The following is a 19,102-nucleotide window of genomic DNA, read 5'->3' on the forward strand; positions in this document are numbered from 1 at the left end:
AAGAGATGATAGCCCTAATGGAAAAGATAACAGCTTGGCTCTTCTGCAAGCCTCAAACTGCTGAATGAGCTTTATGGTAGGGAAGGCTATGCCTCCCAAACAGCCTGGCCCTGCCCCCTATCCAATCCCCACCCCCTTCCTGCCCCCCAACTGCCCGCCCGCCTCAGAATCCCTGACCCATCCTGCTCCTTGTCCCCTCACCATCCCTCAGAGACCCCACCACCCCAGAGCCAGGCTGCCTCGCTCTCCAGGGATGCTCCGGGAGAGGGGTGGAGACGGGGTCTGACTGAGGCCGGGGAGGGAGCCTCAGCCATTCCTGTGGGGACCCCTGTGGAGCCTGGGGCAAATTGCTCCACTTGCCTCCCCCCCACCTCCCACTCTGGGCGGCCCTGTGTGGGCTTGATCCTACTTTCCTTGTGCAGGATAAACCCTGATAAACCAAACCTTTGTGTCTCGAACTGCTAACCTCACCCCCCACAGTGGCTGATTTGTGGGTAAATAAAAGTTACACACCCTTTGTTCTGAGCTAATCTTTCCCAAGTGGCACCTCAACCCATCTCACTTGAAGAATAAATATTGGGTGCTCCCCAGTCTGGCCAACCTCATGCATGTCCTCCTTTGAACCTATACAAGGCTGACTGAGAGATACAGTAGCAATCATTTTCTCTCAGTGCCTGTAAATTTTCTATCCTCCGCTACTCCCCATGGTCTCTGAGTGCTAAAAACTGATATAAGGAATTGGATCTCTGACCTGCTGAAGCTCCTTTGGTATGTCTGGTTACAAGCTCAGTGCTCCCTTCCATTAAGTAACGGAAGGACCATCAAAGCACTTCTCCTACTCTTCCCACAGAAGGAGTCTTCCCTTTCCTATACTCCAAGGAATTTCAGTCTGCTTAGAAAAATAATCCAGGGGAAAGCCATAACCCTATGAAAGGACAGTAATCTTCCTTGTAGTTTATAGGTTCCAATGTTCCTTTTCACGTTACAAGTCAGTTCAGATTCTTGAGAGAGACTGTTTAGTCTAGTTTGAGTCACGTTCAGAACAGTCCTACTTTTGTATGATTTTACTCCTGCCATATATGGCATTATTTTCATTGTTGAGGAAAATCAGTGAGACATATGTTTTTAAAGTAGAAAATGGTATTTTCAGGTTTGCCAAATTGTGTATCTATTGCCCATTAAATCTGCATGCTATTCCTTTAATTCTACTTTTTGTTCCCACTAGAAGATGCAACATACTGTGGGCTCAATCATAGTTTGTTTAGGGGTATATTTTTAAAGGAGCTGAAACCCACCTTCCCTTTTTGCAGATGCAATTTGCACCCACAAATAAGTATTGGTGCAATAAGAGAACTTGCAGACCCAATTTAATTGCAGCTGCAAGAGCACATGTTCAAGTTGAAACTGCAGAAGGAACACTGGCTGCTCTCATAAAAACACTCTGCCTTTGGACGCAAAAGGTGGTTCTCATGTTTCCATATAAGGTATATTCTCAAAAGGCAATGAAGTCTTTGTTAATGACAGACCTCCAAAGCAGCCTTCAGCAGTGGTGATTGAAAAGGTGGCACTCTTCCCTTTAAACATCTGTGACCGAGCATGGTGTTAGAATCACTGTTTCCTAGAGATGTTCTGTTTCAAAATGCTAAATGCTCATGGTCATTAAAAGATTCCATGATGGGTTTTCACCAGATCACGGATGTCAATTTAGGGGCGATGTCCCTATTTAAATAACTACATTCTAACTCCTAAAAATTCTCTCTAGTTCAGTTAGAGGAGTTCTTAATCTCCCTTCCTGAAGACTGCTATTTATTGTTCCTGGTGCAGAGTGATTGCCATGTCCTACCCAGAAATGGCTACTGTCCAGTGTCTGGAGTGTGATTCTTTTTATACAAGATTGCATGTAATATATGGTAACTTACTTGCTTTACTATGACTTCCTCTTCCCTTTCCCACACATCCTCATGTTGCATCATGTCATAAAATAGATTGAGCTCATTGGGGCAGGGGCTGTGTGGCTGCTTTTGTGTGTGTGCGTGCGCTGTGTGTCTGTACACTGCTTGGCACCATGATGCTTTGATCCGTGCCCCTCCTGCAAATGAGTGTTTAATCTCCAAATATTTGTGTGTGTTTTTCTAAGTTGATAGGTCTAAAATTGTAAGAAGTAGCAGGAAACAAGTGACAAGAGAATTCTTCCAAGGAAAAAGTAGCTGTTCAGTAATAACTTAAAATGGATTTGTGCTCATTTCAAAAAGTAGGTTTCAGAAAATTGGCTTCTTCAGATTCAACAAGATCAAACATTGCATTGACAAACTTTATTGAAGCAGTGAGCAGAACATTGAGTTTGATGTGAGCTTTTTTCAGTTTCATCATCCTTATCGAAATGTAACCCCTGTTCAGCTCCATTCAGGAGCAGTCTGTGTTGGTCTTCAACACCCAAACGATGACAAACAGCCAGCTGACTCTTCCATGAAAACAGTTCAGGTCTCTATCTGTCTTGTATCTTATCAAGTTCCAACCCTCGTTTCTTATCTTGTAATGTTACCTAGATGTTGCAGAAAATGAGCAATTTGAAGACAAGATTGAAGCACTTCCTCACATGTTTACTACTATATACTCCATCAATTAAATTCACCTCTGTCAGAGAGCCAGCAGAAGGACTGCGTACTGCTTAAGTCCCATGTGAAGCTTCTTTGAACTTCACTCCAAGTGAAGAGAAAAAATTAAAGGCAGAACTAAAAGAATTAACACAGCCATTTAACATATGACTTGTAGCATATGAGGAATGAGCCAATAATAGCTAAAAACTTCCATACTGGAGGGGAGTAGGGTTGCCAAATTTGGTCGGATGTATTCCTGGAGGTTTCATCACAAGACAATCTTTCATTAAAGATTAATCTCTAATTCCTGGAGATACCAGGACAATCCTGGAGGGTTGGCAACCATAGAGAGGAGAGGAATACATTCCTGATTCTACGCTTGCAAAGAAAACAGGCTATATTTTATTTGTATTGTGGTACAGTCATAGATCATAGCTAGCACGTACAAACACAGAACAAAAAGACAATCGCTACCCCAAAGAGTTTAACATGCTGAGGATTTCATCCAAGAATGCAGACTGAAGTGTGACAAGGATGTCTTTGCTTAAACAATGAAAATACAATGGAAAGAATTGAGAGCTTTTCTCAGGTGTAATCCCCTTCTTATTTCTGATGTATGGTTGCTGAGCACCCTATTTAAACTTTTAGTTACCTGAAAGATGCTACAACATGCTTGACATTGCAATGTTATTCCTTGAAATGTTTTGGCAATCAAGATGGAGACACTGGAAAGTTTCAGACATGTTATGTAACCCTAGTATCTCAATGCTTGCAGGCCTCTAAATACCCCAGGGCCAAGCTGTGCCCTAGAGGCTTGGCAGAATAAGTGAAATTTAATGTAAAGTTCAGGAAAGCTAACGGTACCAAAAAAACCCTAAGTCCTTTAAACTGAATTCCTAGGCAGTGTTGCTAACTCATATTTAAAACCCCAGTTCATAGAAACAAATGATTATGAGAGAATCTCAATTTTCATTAATTTAAGCCCTCATGAGAAGCTTGAAAATATGACCCGAGTTCCCTAAAGGCTCAAACCAGAAGGCAAATAGCAGGAATCCCAATCTCCTGATTTATTTTTTTGAATGCTCAGGGTTGGTAATAATTGTAATTGTAGTAGTCTGACTGCCTCTTCAGACTGAGAGGTATGACCAGCATATCCCCTGAGAAGGCTGTATAGCAGGTAATTCTACTCTTGTGTTGCTACAGGCCAAACATTGTTTCATCTCTGTTAATGAAGGGCTGTGCACAGGCTGAGCTATCTAATGGGGATGTGGCTCAGATGCACCTTGTGTCAGGCTCAGCCCAGTTCTCTAGGTGAAGGGAGTAAATCCTGGGATCAGCTGATGGAAGCTGGGTGACCTGCCAGAGTATAAAGGGCGGCCTGAGGTTTGGCTTGTAAGTACAATCCTGTAGGATAAAACGACAGTTGCTGGAGGAAAACCTTAGAAAAAGGAGGCAGAAAGACTCTCCTTTAACTCCCAGGCAGAAGGGTTTGGGGAGTGAGACCTGCATGGAGTAGATACTCTGGCAGAAGACCCTGGGTCAAGGGACGGCACATGGCTTATAGAATTTACATTAAACTGTTATCTATTTGGGAGAACTAAAACTCAAGCCCTGAAGAAAAGGGACTGAAATATATGCAAGCTGTTGGGAGGGTTTTAGATACACTGACTGGTGAGTTGGCCTACTGGCTTCCAGGCCGTTTAACTCAGCTATGTTAGAGATTCTTAATCTTGAGCAGCAGAGTATACAACAACCCAACAGTATAGATGGGCCCAGACCAAAACCCTGCATCCAATTACAGTCACTAAATTTTGCAGAGTTCAGATCTGGACTTGATCTTTACTGTTTAAGCCCATCCTTAACTTGCAGGGAGTAAACCTGGAAGATCCTCATTACATTAGAAAACACGCTAATGGTCGTGAACTTGCTAACAGTGGCAAATATTTTGTTCTGGTAACTTATCCTTCAGTGAAAGGGCTTCTCTCTCTAGTTCAGTACAAGAACTGTGCGTTTAGAAAAACCTACAGTTTCAATTTGTGGATTCTATTTTTATTCCAAACATGCCTTCTGCCACATAGCTAGACAATCTGAATCAGAAGCAAATAGAAGGATGGAAATATGTGGCTGATTTCTCTTGACCTGCTTTTTTAAAAAGGGAAAAAAGGAATTTCCTATCATTCCTTGTAGCATTTCTTTGCTTTGGCATGGCTTGTCAAAGAATTATCTAATCATTTTGTTTTAAGATGTCAAGTGTGGTTAAGATTAATTAGTTTTCATACAGCAATCTCCTTTGAGCAATTTATTGCCCTTACTTCCCTTGCTCCAGCCAGCACAGAAAGGATGTATATCCTTGGTGTTTAAGAGCAAGTATCAAATATGAAATTGCTCCTTGGCTTTTGGCTATTGTGAAGTTTTCATGACTGATATATTATAGTAACTGTATTGATGAGTTTTACAATTACTATCCTTTTCCCAATGTACTGCATTAGTCTTACTTTCTATTTATTTATATAATAACTGGGATTGGGGCCCCTTGTGTTAGGCACTGCAAAAACACTTGCAGTTCCTGTCCCCAAAGAGCTTAAAATATAAATAGACAAGGCAGACAAAAGGTGGGATGGGAAACAGAGTTGAAATGAATTGCTCAAGGTCACACAGCAGGTTAGTGGCAATGATGGGATTAGAACTCAGCTCTCCTGACCATCTGAGACTCATACTTTTAAGGTCAGAGGGGACCGTCAACACACACACTTAATTTTGCATCATTAAGCAACCTTTTGCAAGATTTCCCTATCTCCCAGTCCCATACCAGCAATTCAGTATTTATATTAACTCTGGGCTTTAAAGAGGATCTATCTACTTTCCTAATGTACAGCTTGGCCAATCTACTGTTCATCCCTTTGATATTGTAACTGAGATCTGTGCACCTCTTTAATCCAACGTTTGCCTTTTGGAATATCAGAAAACTGCCACATGGCTATGGCTACACTGCAGCTGGGAGCAAGCCCTCCAGCCCAGGTAAACGGGCCCGTATTAGCGCAACTTGAGCTAGTGTCCTAAAAATAGCGGTGTGGATATTAGTGCACCAGCAGAGGCTTGTACTCACTCTCCCCGAGTGGCTAGTCCAAACCTACGCTGGTGCCGCAACAGCCACACAGCTATTTTTAGCATGATAGTTCGAGCCGAGCTAGTGCAAGCCTGTCTACGTGGGCGAGGTGGCTCACTTCTAGCTGCAGTGTAGCTGTCAACTTTTCTGCTGCTACACTGGCAGCGGGAAGGGGTGAGTGGTGTACAATCTGTGGCACTGCAGAGTCAGATCATCATTTCTCTGGGTGGTCCTCCCTGAACCAGTTATATCAGTCTTGCAGTAAATGTAGTGCCTGGTGTCTAATTCTCCTTTGTGCACAGGAGAATGTTCTCGCATAATGTGATTCCTTTTTATTCTGTACATTATGACATAAGCAGAAGGAGGCAGAGGAAGAAACTTTCAGACTCAGCTCTGAAGTGTGTGACTTCTCGCAAAATCTTGCTTTTTACCTTTTGAGATCCGGATTTCAAAGTGAAAGCTGCATTAACACTAACTTTGTTTTTTTGTGTGGAACAGGTGTGTATGCGTGTGTCTCTAAGTCAATTTCACATTAATTTATAAATACTGAAAACATGTTAGTAAAGCCAGTGGTGCCTATTCTGACTCCCACCCCAGTCCATATATACAGCTTCAAGAGCTGGAATGGAGCTGCAAAAGGTTAGGGGGAATTCCCCTAGCACAGAAGCAGCATAGGGCTGCTATATGTAACCCATTCTGCTCCTGGGCTGCAGGCTCATTGCTGCAGGGTTTCTAGGCTGTGGTGCTGTCCATAAACAGTTGTGGGGAGGCAGGCCGGGGGACTGCTCAAATTTATGCCAAGAGCTGTTCTGGCCCTGACAGCAGCCCAGAATCAAGGTGGCACAAAGATGACTTGGAGTTGCCTTTCCCTTTGTCCCACAGCTGTGCCTCTCAGGAGATACAGGACAGAATCTGTCCCAGCAATTTGAAAGTTAGGCTTTCAGATTTGTTTTGAAATGTGTAAAATGATTTAAAAGATCTGTTCTGTTGGTGTACATATGTGTCTCCCATTAAAGGTAATGAGAAGCAGCTGTTAATGGAATGACGTAAATGAGCCAAAAAGCTACTAGCTTGTATTCTGTAAACTATTGTCTCTTTTTGTTATGTGAACAGTTATGTGGTTATATGTGCTCTAATAAAATAAACTCCTTTCCTGGAATGTCTATGCTTATAGACTTTAATATCATTTAAAAAATATTCACTGCATTAGACTGGAAGCCTGTAACATTCAACTTCATAATCAAAGCTTCCTGTAAAGATTATAAAAAACACCTGATTAACTGGACAAAATATTGCTATAAAAACTACTTTAGTGTCTAAGGATTTTATTCTCAAGCAACTTTTCAATCTCTTTTTACATAACCAGATGGTCAGTACAGCAGAGAATGTGCTTGCATTGTTGCCAGGGATGATCTAAATAAGCATAGCAGTCCTAAATTATATTCACCAGTAAGAAGCATAACCACCTCTTACCTCTCTTTCTCAGAAGCATGAAAAATAAACTATCCCACAATTACCAGTTTATTATAATGGCACATATCCGATATGGATTTACATCAAATGTGGCTACAGGAAAATGTAACCATATTTATAGAAATGCTGTCTCAGGCCCCAGCATGTGCTGGGGTATAATCAATAAACCTTGCACAGTTATGGTTGCCTCATATGGTTATTTTGCAGGTCAAGTGATGCTTCTGTATGTCAATGCGCAGGCGGCCGAGGTATTTTTGTTGTGCCTTTCCACCACCTCACTGCTGATTTATGGTAATTGCAAGAAAATCTAATTCCATTCGTTTCTGATAAAATAAGGAAATGGAATGATGGTATTAAAAGAAATCCAGCTGCTACAGATCACTTGTACCCCTCTAGGACTGTGCTAAGCGAATTTGTGCCTAGGCGAGCTGTGCAAAGCAAACACGCTGCACTCTGCATAAGAGCAACAATCATTAACCACTTACAATATAAAGTGATGTTCCCTGAAGTTCCATGTAAATTTACATGTTTCCTGTACGTTCTGTAAATCCAACTTTATCTCATTCAGGCAAGACCAAATCACACAAGACAGCAATGAGAAGGGGGGAGAAGGAGGGATTTCCTGAATAACTGGGTTAAAGATGGTATCTGAAGGAGAGAGCTCTTGGATGAGGACAGAGAAAAGGTTGCAACTCACTTTTGCTCACACCTCCACCAACTCACATCTCCTTCTCTTGGGTCCATAGGTGTCTTCTCACACATGTGCATGTGCTAGACCTCTGCAACACATGTCACTGGAAGAGGCTGCCCTTGTCCAGAGACTGATTTAAGGGTTTAGGCTCCAGATACCTCTTGCCTTTGCTCCTTCTCCTCAGAGGCTGAAGAACATTGCTCTCTTTGGGGCCAGTCTGTGTGAAATGCCACACAACAAACTCTTTAAAAGATGCTCTAAAATTGGAGAGAGAATGCTATTCAAACTGTCTTCATAATGTAATTCATATGAATATTCTGCCAAAGCCCGCAGAGGCAGGCAACCCTTAGCCTCTCATAGACTCATAGACTCTAGGACTGGAAAGGACCTCGAGAGGTCATCGAGTCCAGTCCCCTGCCCTCATCTGAGAAGGGAATTGCTTTCTAGTTCTGTAAATTTTCCTTTCTCTGACCTCCGTTGGTCAGTCTGACAGCCTCATTCTGCTGTGTTCAGAGCCAGATACGTGTATCTCACTCACCTGATCTGCTGCTGAAGTCCAAGCGTTTAGTATTGATTATCATATTAAGATTAGGTTACACTCATGTTTCCCCACACCATTACTTGCTCAGGTGCGCTGTCTGTCTCATTCTCTGGCAGGTTCCCACATCTACCTGTCTGCACATTCAGAATTTCAAAATCCCTCTTGATCTCTCTTCTTTACACATCTTTGCTAACCAAGTCCATTGCCCTTTGTTATAAGGGTGAAATAGCATCAACCTGCTGAGAACACCCAATTTCTCTCTCTGCTGACGACAAAGGGAATATGATTTTTTCCTCTTAATTTTCTACTGTCATGAAATATAAACTATTGACAGACCCACTCCCTGTCTCAATAGCAGAAGGATGAAGCCGAGAACGGGAGGAGAGAAACAAAGGAGAGATGAGTGGGAAGAATGCAGGAAGAATTGTGTGTGGAAATGACACAGATGGGGGATGGGGGGAGATTATGCAGGGCCTGAGAAACAAAGATGAGGTGATTCACTAGGAAGAGATGGCTTGTCAATGAGGGAATTTCCAGAAGGAAGGGTGTGACGGGGGCAGAGCACCAGGAAGAGATGGCTTCAGTAGCAAGATATTAGCCTTGAGTGAGAGGCAGTGAGGGGAAAAGTTAAAATAATTAAGATGAGAGCTGATCCTGGTGTTAGTAATGCAGAAAGGGAGGAGTGTGGACTTTGGAGATATGAAAGGTGGAAATGCAGCGAAGAAGCTTTCCAGTTACTCCTGCGTAGCTGAGTAATGGAAGGAGGTAAAGGCGAGAGGTGGTAGCCAAAATTTTGGCTACAACAATCCTGAGAGCAAGCTGCAAGGGACTCAGCAGCATCAGTGGTCTTAGACACCCAAGAAGAAGGGCAGAGTCATAGCCCTAGTCCTGCCCTCTCTTTCAGCATCCTCAAAGGTGGGAGGATCATATGCTGTTCTTTTTTTAACAGGTGTTGACAACCCTCATGTTTTCATTTTGTAGAATTCTACCTGCCCCTATTCACTGGAGGCAGAATGTCTCCAGCCACTGCCATGCAATGGTGTTTTATCTGCAGTATCGACCCTAAAGTGACACTGGTTTCTAAGGCCACAATCTGGTCTTTTACTTTCTTTTACTACCCTTCTTTTAAATGAACTTTAAACCACTTGCACCAACCAAAATCAGTGCAATTTTCTTTTACAGCTTGCTGAATTTAACAATTGTATATAGTTAAAAAGAAAACCAGTCTCTCCCTCAACCTCCTTGGAGAACAGCAGAAGGTACACTGGTCTGGAGGATAAATGAATACCAGCAGATCAACAACTGACTGTTGGAGCTGCTCTCAACCTTCAGACACCTCACTTGATCCAAAATTTAATGGCAGAAGCCTGAAATTTTGGTGGGTACTGGTATTCATCTATCTTATGAATCTGTTTTGTTCCTGGCTTTCCATCTACTCGGTGATCTTTATAAGATCAGTGCCCTGAGAAGGAACGTTAGTGGCAATTGTATTTGGATAAATAGACTGATCTCCTTTCAGTGGTCCAGTAAGAGAAATCTCAGCCATGTCTGTCCCGATAATGCCAAAATCCTTCTTAAGAGGATGATACCTGAAACTAAGCTGTAATGATTGACATATCAACGTTCTTAAAAACAAGTACATGTTAAGAGGAGAAAAGATGGACAGCGTACACTCATACATAGGCTGGATATACTGGCTCACTAGCATTTTTTTGACAGAGATAAGGTGTAGTTATTGGGGGGAGGATGGGGTGGAGTCTCCTTTTTAGGTCACAATGCAGAGTCTGAAAAGCCTAACCAACAGTGGTTAGTCCAAGAACTAATGGCCATATTTTAAAAGATATTTAGGTGCCTGTAGATGCAGATAAGTGCCTAGTCTGGATCTGTAAAAGCAGCAAAGAGTCCTGTGGCATTTAAGTGAATAAATAATATTCTTCCAGGATTTTACTTGAGTCCTTATTTAGCAGATTATTGTGGCACAGAAGTAGAGCTTCTGACTTTAGGTTTAACCTATAAAATACCCCCAATACAAAACAAATTAAAAGCACTGGAAACACCAGAAATGCTTACTTGGCTCTAGCAGCTTGTCTACACAGAGCAGCAATTTGGACAACAGGTGTATGACTTCTAAAGCACACTGAAGTGTTGTGCATTAATTGGTCTGTGTAGACCTGTTAGTGTGCTTTAAAGGTTGCCTAGTGCATTTTAATGTAGTGCTGTTAGAAACAGCACTACATTAAAGCGCACAGGGGAACATAAAGAAATTACTCATTACGGTATAAACTGCTGAAATGAGTAATGAATATATGTAACAAACAGTATATACAAAGAAAAAGAAAAACCCACAAAACTGAGTTTTTGGACATCTACTTAAAACTCAAATTGCTAAAACTAATCCCTGGCAAATTAAATTAATAAACTCTGAAAAACAGAAGCCCTGTAAATTTCACTTCTACAGGAACTTCCAACAGAGGAGCTCACTGTTATACACACAATAACAAAATCTCTCACAACCCTGGGTGGAATAAACATTCACCTCTGAAGTGAAACACAATGGTGGTTGAACAGCTTGCTGCAATGCAACACATGACAGAAGTGGAGAAGACTGTGTCCACCTGGAACTGTAGGGCATTGAATCTTTAAGTGTAGCTACAGGAAGCAAACAATTGAAATCAGCTCCCCGTATCTTGATGCAAAGGAAGGAAGAATAGCGCACTGACTGTGCAGCGAAGAAGGACTTCATTACCAGTTATGAGAGGTAGTATCACTGATATCACAATCTGTGTTGCACAGCAACTGTCCATGCACTGCATGGGAGACCAAGGCGGAATGAGGCTGAAGAATCAAGACTGTGTGATAAGCCAGTTAATAGAACAGCGAGAGAGGCAGAGGTAAGAGAATTCACTTCTGATCTGCCAGCAGGTAAGAGAAGTGCCTGAGAATAGTACATTGTTTTCTATTGAATGTTCATAAAATTAAGCCCTAAATTCCAATCTGCAGCAAACCATCCGCTTGAGGGACCAACACTACAGCACAGTAACAAAAGGTCATGTGATACAGCAATTGCTAAGGTACAGTAACAGCACGTTTGAGGTCTGACTGACTCTTCCATCACGGCAACCAACCACACACTCCATGACTTAAACTTGGAGTTCTCAGTGAATAGGGAATAGTGGCCACTTGGATGGGGGAAAGAGTTGTGGTCTACAAACACTGTAGATTCCAAGGATTAATGTGATAAGCAGAGCATCATCTTGCAGATTCTAACCTATGTCCAGGAAGGACCATCCCCTATATGGCTTGTTTTATGCAGAAGGATGAACTAGATTATCACTAGGTCTTTAAAAATCTACAAAGAGTAGGCCCACTGACTTCAGAGGGATAGCTCACATGCTTAAAATGAAGCCATTGCAGTTTCCTGGCAGTTTTGACCCAGGATCCAATAGCTACAAGAAAAACCACCTGCTCCCTGGCCTTCCCCCTGCTTACACTATGTCCTCAACCCTAGGTCACAGAGGGGCTTCCACAGGTTTCCAGGGAAAGGCAGGACTGTGTTGCATCGACTCCACTTTACTCCATACCTCTGTCACTTTTCATCCAGCTTTGTTAACTTCTCTGTGCCTTCCAGCAGAGGGGTGAACAGAGCCCTTTGTCATTATCCAAGTAGTTGGGTACGCTGTTGGTGAGTGCAGCCACGAAGTAATGCACAATGGCTTTTATGCAACATGTCAGTTGCTTTCCCCAGTGTTTATGAATACTGTTTATTTGTTGTGTAAATGTCTTGCCAGATTCTTCCTGATTAGACCCTATTATGCTTCCCAGTTTGCTGATTCAGATCTCTGTTACAGAAAGGCAAAAAAACTCCCAGGTTTTCACCCTGATAAAGTGCAACCTTTATGTCCACATAAATTCCACAAATGATCACTGTGCCATTCCAAAAAGTAGTTGCAAACGTTGCAGATACTGTTTCAATACTGCATAGCCTCTATAATTCTTGTCTCGAAGAACTTTGCCCCAGGATATTTTAACATTACTATTTATAACACTACTCTTTCTGTTTCTAAATAAGTCTGTTTACAAAAGTATCTTGGCTCCGTCTAGAATGGCTTTTGACTGTACTTATTATCAAGATAAAATACAAAACAGACTTGTACTGCTCACACGCAAATGCGTATGCAGATCATCTAATATGATAAATGATTTGCGGACAATGATTTACTACGCAGTCCAAATTAAATAATGTAACTGGTCAGCTCCAAATAAATAATGCATGCTTTTAGAGTCCTGTTTACATTAATGAATCATTTTAAAATCTGATGCTGTTTACTAGGTGCATATTTATTTCCCATGGGAGAGTTTAGAAAATTTATCAATTTTTAATATGCATTAAGCTTTTTGTGCCTGAAGTGACAGGGGACAATCCTAATTCATTGAAGTCAATAGCAGAACTCCCACTTACTTCAAGAGGGCCAGGAATTTTGCCACAGTGTATACTTGCTTTGGCCACTGGCAGCATACAAAATCCTAAACTGTTAAGTGTTAATGTTCTATAAAACCCCATCACCAGTTGATAACGCTACATGGGGCCTAGCTGCATGGGCCAAATTCCCATTGATTACTGTGAGTGTTTGGCCTAAAAATAGGGTTACCAGATAGCAACTGTGAAAAAAAGGGATAGCGGGGGGGTGGGTGGGAAATAGGTGTCTATATAAGAAAGAGTCCCAAAAATGGGATTGTCTCTTTAAAAATGGGACATCTGGTCACCCTACCTAAAAAGGGCTCCAGAATCAGGCTTGTGATAGAATACACTTTCAATGGGGAGGAGGGGCCTTAGTGCTTTATAGGAGAGAGAGAGGTAATTCAGCCCTTTGTCCTCATATGATCAGAATATAAATGCAGTACTTCTCTGTAAAAAAGTAGCAGTCTGCATTCTGAGCTAAGCGCTTGTAAGTAGTTTTAAAACCAATGTGGTAGAAGATTGGTGTATATTGAGATAGCCAGCCAATGCATAGCAGATGAGGATCTGCCCTCTCTTTCAGTCACTCACTCCACAACACCAATTATATACCATGACTACTGCGGGCAACTTGAAATTCTATGGCCTGTGTTCTGCAGAAAAATGGACCAGATTATCACAGTGGCTTAGTCTTTATAGATTTTAAATAGGCTTATGGACTTCAAGGGGACTACACATACGCCTAAAATGAAGACTTTGCAGGATCAGGGCCTTCACTGGTAACTAGTCCTCATTTCTTCAGCATCTTTTTGGTATAAAGTTAAAAAAACTTGATTCTGCTTCTGAAAATTACTTTTTATAAAATAATCCCTAGATGTTTGTCACTCTTATTCTCTGGCTATGTTATATTCTAGTATTACTTCCTCAATTTTTTGGGGAAAAAGGTTCCATAGGACAATCACATTTTATGGAGTAAGCATGACTTGTCTATAGTAAAAATAATGAAGCTGGACAGGATATGTGCTGCTTACACATTTTGGCTATATCCCAAATTTTCAACTTTTTTCCCCTTAATAAACTGGGTTATACAATGTGTGTGTTGAAAAGAATGAAGACATGTCTAGTACTTCTACTGTGGGACAAGTCTGTCCAGACACTATAGTCAAATATATTTATCTTATAATAGTTAGCTTGAGTACAAAGCAGGGAGGGATGAGACAGAGGCTACGATGAATGCCAAGTCTTGGATGGCTGGATAGTCTAGTATGGAGATGATGATTTTTCGAGTATAACTAATATTTATCCCACATTATTGAATACAAGGAGCTTTTTGTGTACAATATACACATGCCACAGTACGTTCATAAACATGGAAAAAATACTTCTGCTCCTCTTGTAGACTCAGCTTTAACTGGCTATTGAAGGAAACAAGACTCCTGGAACATAGGATTAGACTCCAGTTGGACCATCGAAGGTGTATAAGGGACTCTTCTATCCTTTCAGCACCTGGGCAGCAGGCTGTCAGAATGCCAGGGTTTGTAATCCCTGAATGCAAGGGGAGGAGGGCAGACTAGCACTGCTGGAGGTATTTCAATCCTTCCAGGGGTGGTGGTGGTTTGTATTTACATTGCAGAAGCACCTAGGAGCCCTAGTAATAGACCAAGACCCCCTGTGCGAGGCACTGTACAAACACGTAAAAAGACAGACCCTGCCCAAAGTGATTACAATCTAAGTGTCCGTGAGTGACCAGGGCCCTGCCGCCCTATACACGAGCTAGGATTGGTGCTGAAGGGAGTGCATGCTGGACATGTAAAAAGTGTATGTGCTATTTCTGAGAGTGAAATCCAAGCCTCACTGAAGTCAACAGCAAAACTCCCATTGGCTTCAATAGAACCAGGACATCACCCTGAGTGTGCATCTCCTGGCTATCCTGGTGGCATTCTGCTGCTACACTCTGCAGTCAGAATACCTCTGGCCACTGCCACGGGGTACTGCACTGATGAATTCCTCCCCAGCCTCTCTTTCCTCTGGTTATGAAATAAGCAACTCCCTAGATTTCTATGCCTGTGGTAGTAACTGAGAGTATGATTATCAAACACACACACACACACACACTGCACTGTACATATGGAATAGTAGGCGAAAAAGACAAAAAAAAAATCCAACAACACAGTGCTTTCTCAGAGCATATGTGGATCCAAACAAATAAGGAATAGCTAGTAAAACAATTCCTTTAGGCAGAGGGCAGGAAGAGCATTATAGTGCTTTTCCTTTGAAGAATTACCGTACATACTACCTGTTTAATTCTGCTGCCCTGTATGACTGAGGATACCAGATTTTTTTGATTTTGTACAAGAAGGAAAAACAGCATGGATGAAAGGGAGGTTTAAAGTGCTCAGCATTAACAGCTGAAAATTAGCAGGCTGTGAGAAAAACAGTGTTTAGGGCAATCTCTAAACCATTTAAAAAAATAAACTTTTAATCTCCACAAATTGTTGGTAAGAGCTGTCTTAAAGCAGCTTGTCTCTAATACTGACTTTCCTTTGTAACTCAAAACATTGAGTAAGATGTGATCATTTAGAAGAAATTATATATTTTAATGGTACATCACCCTGAATATAAAACACATGAGAGGGCACTCCCTTAATGCAGGAGGCAAGGGGATAGATGTACAGCCTGACATTTGTCTATTACAAAGCTATTAAACAAATGATAAAATATGCATCAGGACATTACCTGCAGATCTACTTCATTGTAAAACTAGGCTGGCCAAAAGTAAAAAATAATCTATAAGAAACAAGCCTATACTGTTAGGAGGCTTCACCAGATGGGACCTATCTGTCCAAGAGTTCTATGCTGTCACCCATCGCTGTAGTATCTGAGTATCTTTCATGTAAAATCAATAGCAAAGTCTTTAATGGACTTTTCCCTTTACAGGAATTGGAACTCTGCTTGGGCTAAGTTATTTTTGGAGGAGAGATGGTGATTGGAAAAGGCTTGGGAATGCTTTGAGCAGGGGGTTGGACTAGATGACCTCCTGAGGTCCCTTCCAACCCTGATATTCTGTGATTCTGTGAATAAGGGTGTTTGAATTGTGAGTGGCACTTTCTGTAGACAGGCATTCTCAAAGGAGAAGGCTTTGCAATGTTTCGTAATAGAGCTTTTCCATCTCTGTCTACTCTAATCACAAAATAAGTCAGACAATAAACATGGGCATGATTCTGATCTCGCTTACATATTTTTGCTGGTGTACCTACACTGACTCAAAGGAGCTACTCCTGATTTACACCAACATAAGTCAGATGAATCAGGCCCTTCCTGTGACTAGATTCAGAAATCATGTATCTGCTGTCATACGTAAGAAAGTCTGTCATTGTAAGACACTATAGTAGACAGTTTTGTTGGTGTCAGGGTTACCAACCAGTGACTGTACGAAGTTAAAACCTGAAGATACGCATGGGGATGGGGGACCTTTCTATTGTACAACTCTTCCCTTTGGACTGAAATTGGAAAACTATGTGCTGGCAGCTAGCACTACTGTAAAGTAATGTAAAATCCAGCATTACAGGGAACTGTCTTTATTCACTTCCTGTGCTGGGCATCCTTCAATTACTAGACAAGTCAACGATTACTCATTTATTTTGCTCACTACTTAGGGATGTGGGTCAGCTGGGGATGGCAGAGGAAAGTGTTTTTCCATCAGTGGTTTTCAGTCTTACCTAAAAACTATGCAAACTCCAGCCACCAGAAAGCAGCTGTTTTATGTTTTTTGTGACAGTCACAAGTTAAGTCACTCTAAAAATAAAAGCCTAAGGATTTTGCATGTCTGGGCTTGAGGGGGAAAGTCTTCCCTTCCAAATACTTGTAGTTCTGGATAAAAAGAAAAAAAATTGCAGCCCCTGGATATAAAGCACAATGGACCAGATTTGTCCCCAGGCAAGCTCTGCTATGTTCAGTGTGTCACACCATGGCCGAATTTAATGCTCTAAGCCAAATCACACTGTTACACAAGAGCAGGGCTTCTCAAACTGGGGGTCAAGACCCCTCAGGAGGTCGTGAGGAGGGGGGTTGAAAGATGTCAGGCTCCACCCCAAACCCTGCTTTGCATCCAGCATTTATAATGGTGTTGCATATATCAAAAAGTGTTTTTAATTTATAAGGGTAGGGGTCACACTCACAGGCTTGCTATGTGAAACGGGTCACCAGTACATAAGTTTGAGAACCACTGCCCTAGAGGAACCAGGTTTGACTTCAACTGCCCGAGTGTAACAGGGAGCAGAATTTGGCTGAATGCCTTGTATTCTAGTTTCTTACTTCTTCAGACAACAAAATGGGGAGTTATTGCTTTTGCTGTCCCTGAAGTTACAGTGGAATGGAAAGGTGCAAGGGGGCAGCTAGGGTGACTTCTCTGTCTTTGGCAGCATTTATCCCCTGTTGGATCCTGCTAACCCACTGCTGCTGCCCTAGTGGAGGACTTATGAATAAAGACATGTGCAAAGTATTTCACTTAGAATGGAAAACCAAATGTGCAACCTCAAAATGAAGAAGGGCTAGCTATTATTTCAGTACTGCTGAAAAGGATCTGAGGTGATAGTGGATCACAAATCAAATATGAGTTGTCAATGTAATGTAGTTGTGAAAAAGGCTAGTATGGGTTGTATTAACAAGAGCATTGTATGGGAGGCAATTGTCTGGCTCTAGTTGGCACTCAGGCCTCAGCTGGAGTACTGTGTCCACTTCCAATTCGGAAAGATGTGGACAAATTGGAGGGAGTTCAGAGAGGACAGTAACAAAAGTGATAGAAGTTTTAGAAAACTAATGTGCATGTTTAGTCTTCTTGAGAGAGAAAAAGACTGAGGTGGAACCTGACAAGTCTTCCAACATGTTAAGGGTTGTTATAAAGAGGATACTGACCCATTGTTCTCTGCTGAAAGTAGGAAAAGAAGTAATCTGTTTAAGCTGCAGCATAGGAGATGGGGTGAGATATTGGGAAAACCTCTCTCACTCAAAAAATCTGGCATAGGCTTTCCAGGGCAATTGGGGAATGCCCAGCCTTGGAGGTTTTTAAGAGCAGAGTGGTCAGCTACCTGCTGGGGATGATCTAAGTTCACTTGTTCCTGCCTCAGTGCAGGGGGTTGGACTCGACCTTTGGCGGCTCCTTCCAGCCTGACCTGTCTGATTCCCTTACCCACCCTGGCTCACATGGGGCTAGTTACTTCTTGCGCTGCATTTGGAACGAATGCCCCAGCGTGCAGCACGGGGCAGGTGCTGGCTTAGTCCCTCGAGGAAGGAGATTGCTCCAGGACCCCCTGCACACACAGGGATCTCTGAAGCTCCCGCCTCCCTCTGCAAACCCCCCCCCCCCCCCGCTCCAAGTCCCCCGCAGCTCTGTCCTGCCCTTGAAGTTGCTGTAAACCGTGTAAAGTGACAGGAGCCCCCAATCCCCACTCGCTCTCCGGGCTGGAGCCGGGTCCAGGCAGCGCAGCGAGCCCCGCCGGCAGCCGCCCTCCCTACCTGCTGGCGCGAGCAGCTCCCCTTCGCTCAGCTCTGCGGAGTCCGAGTCCATGGTGCAGCCGGCCGCGCGCCGGGGCTCCGAGGGGCGCCGCGTGCAGCCCTGGGCTCGCCGCCGCGCGGAGAAGTGCAGCCCGGCGCCAGGGGGAGCGGAGTGAGCGAGGGAGCGCGGGCGGCTCCACTCCTGTCTCCTCCCAGCCCGGGTGCTGGGTCAGCGCCGCCACATGCAGCCGCCTCGCTCCGTGCCATTGGCTGCGAGGCAGGCGGGCCCCGCGGGGGTGCGTCGGGGGCGGAGGCTCCGCGCTCTGCCTAAACTTGTTACAGGGGTTGATCGAATCACCGGCTGCGGCTCCGCAGCGTCCCCAGCTTGGCCGGCGCTGCAGGGAGCTTGGGCCCCGGCCCAGCCTCGTAACCCAGAGCCGTGGGGCCGTTCGCCTTCGGGGCCGTGGCTTTTGCTGGTTGGCCCTGGGTCAGTGCACGGGGCTCTCCCGGATGGGTATGTCAGGGGCTCCCTCCCTGCTCCCTTCCGCCCACGGCACAGGGGGCTTTGCCCAAAGGGCAAATCGAGCCTGTCTCTAGTAGCGACCCATTCAGTGATCGTATTGCTTTAGTGCCTGGGAGCCGCACTCACGGACCGGACAAACACGGAACAGAAACACGGTTGCTGCCCCAAAGAGCTTAAATGATTATTGTGTATCGCCTGTTCAGGATCTTACTGCCCCATTCA

At 43.3% G+C, this 19,102-nt stretch overlaps 1 protein-coding gene across 3 annotated transcripts in view; it reads right to left on the bottom strand.

The window, feature by feature from the left end:
* TNFAIP8L3 (TNF alpha induced protein 8 like 3) overlaps positions 1-18,582 on the bottom strand; it is a 58,511-nt gene extending 39,929 nt beyond the window's left edge. Inside the window, exons 1-2 of one of the 3 annotated variants that reach the window (XM_050966930.1) lie at positions 18,379-18,466; positions 7,874-8,084 (exon numbers count right to left, since the gene is read on the bottom strand). Coding sequence is in view for 1 of the 3 variants with exons in the window: in XM_050966927.1 (XP_050822884.1) it covers positions 18,379-18,430 (52 nt within the window). In the remaining 2 variants the exon portion in view is untranslated. Of the gene's footprint in view, positions 1-1,919; positions 2,543-7,873; positions 8,085-18,378 lie in introns of all 3 variants that reach the window. The other 2 variants (XM_050966929.1, XM_050966927.1) reach the window with 2 other exon arrangements.
* Positions 18,583-19,102: the final 520 nt, after the last annotated feature.

The sequence above is a fragment of the Gopherus flavomarginatus genome, chromosome 9 (genome assembly GCF_025201925.1).
Source record: "Gopherus flavomarginatus isolate rGopFla2 chromosome 9, rGopFla2.mat.asm, whole genome shotgun sequence".
NCBI lineage: Eukaryota > Metazoa > Chordata > Testudines > Testudinidae > Gopherus > Gopherus flavomarginatus.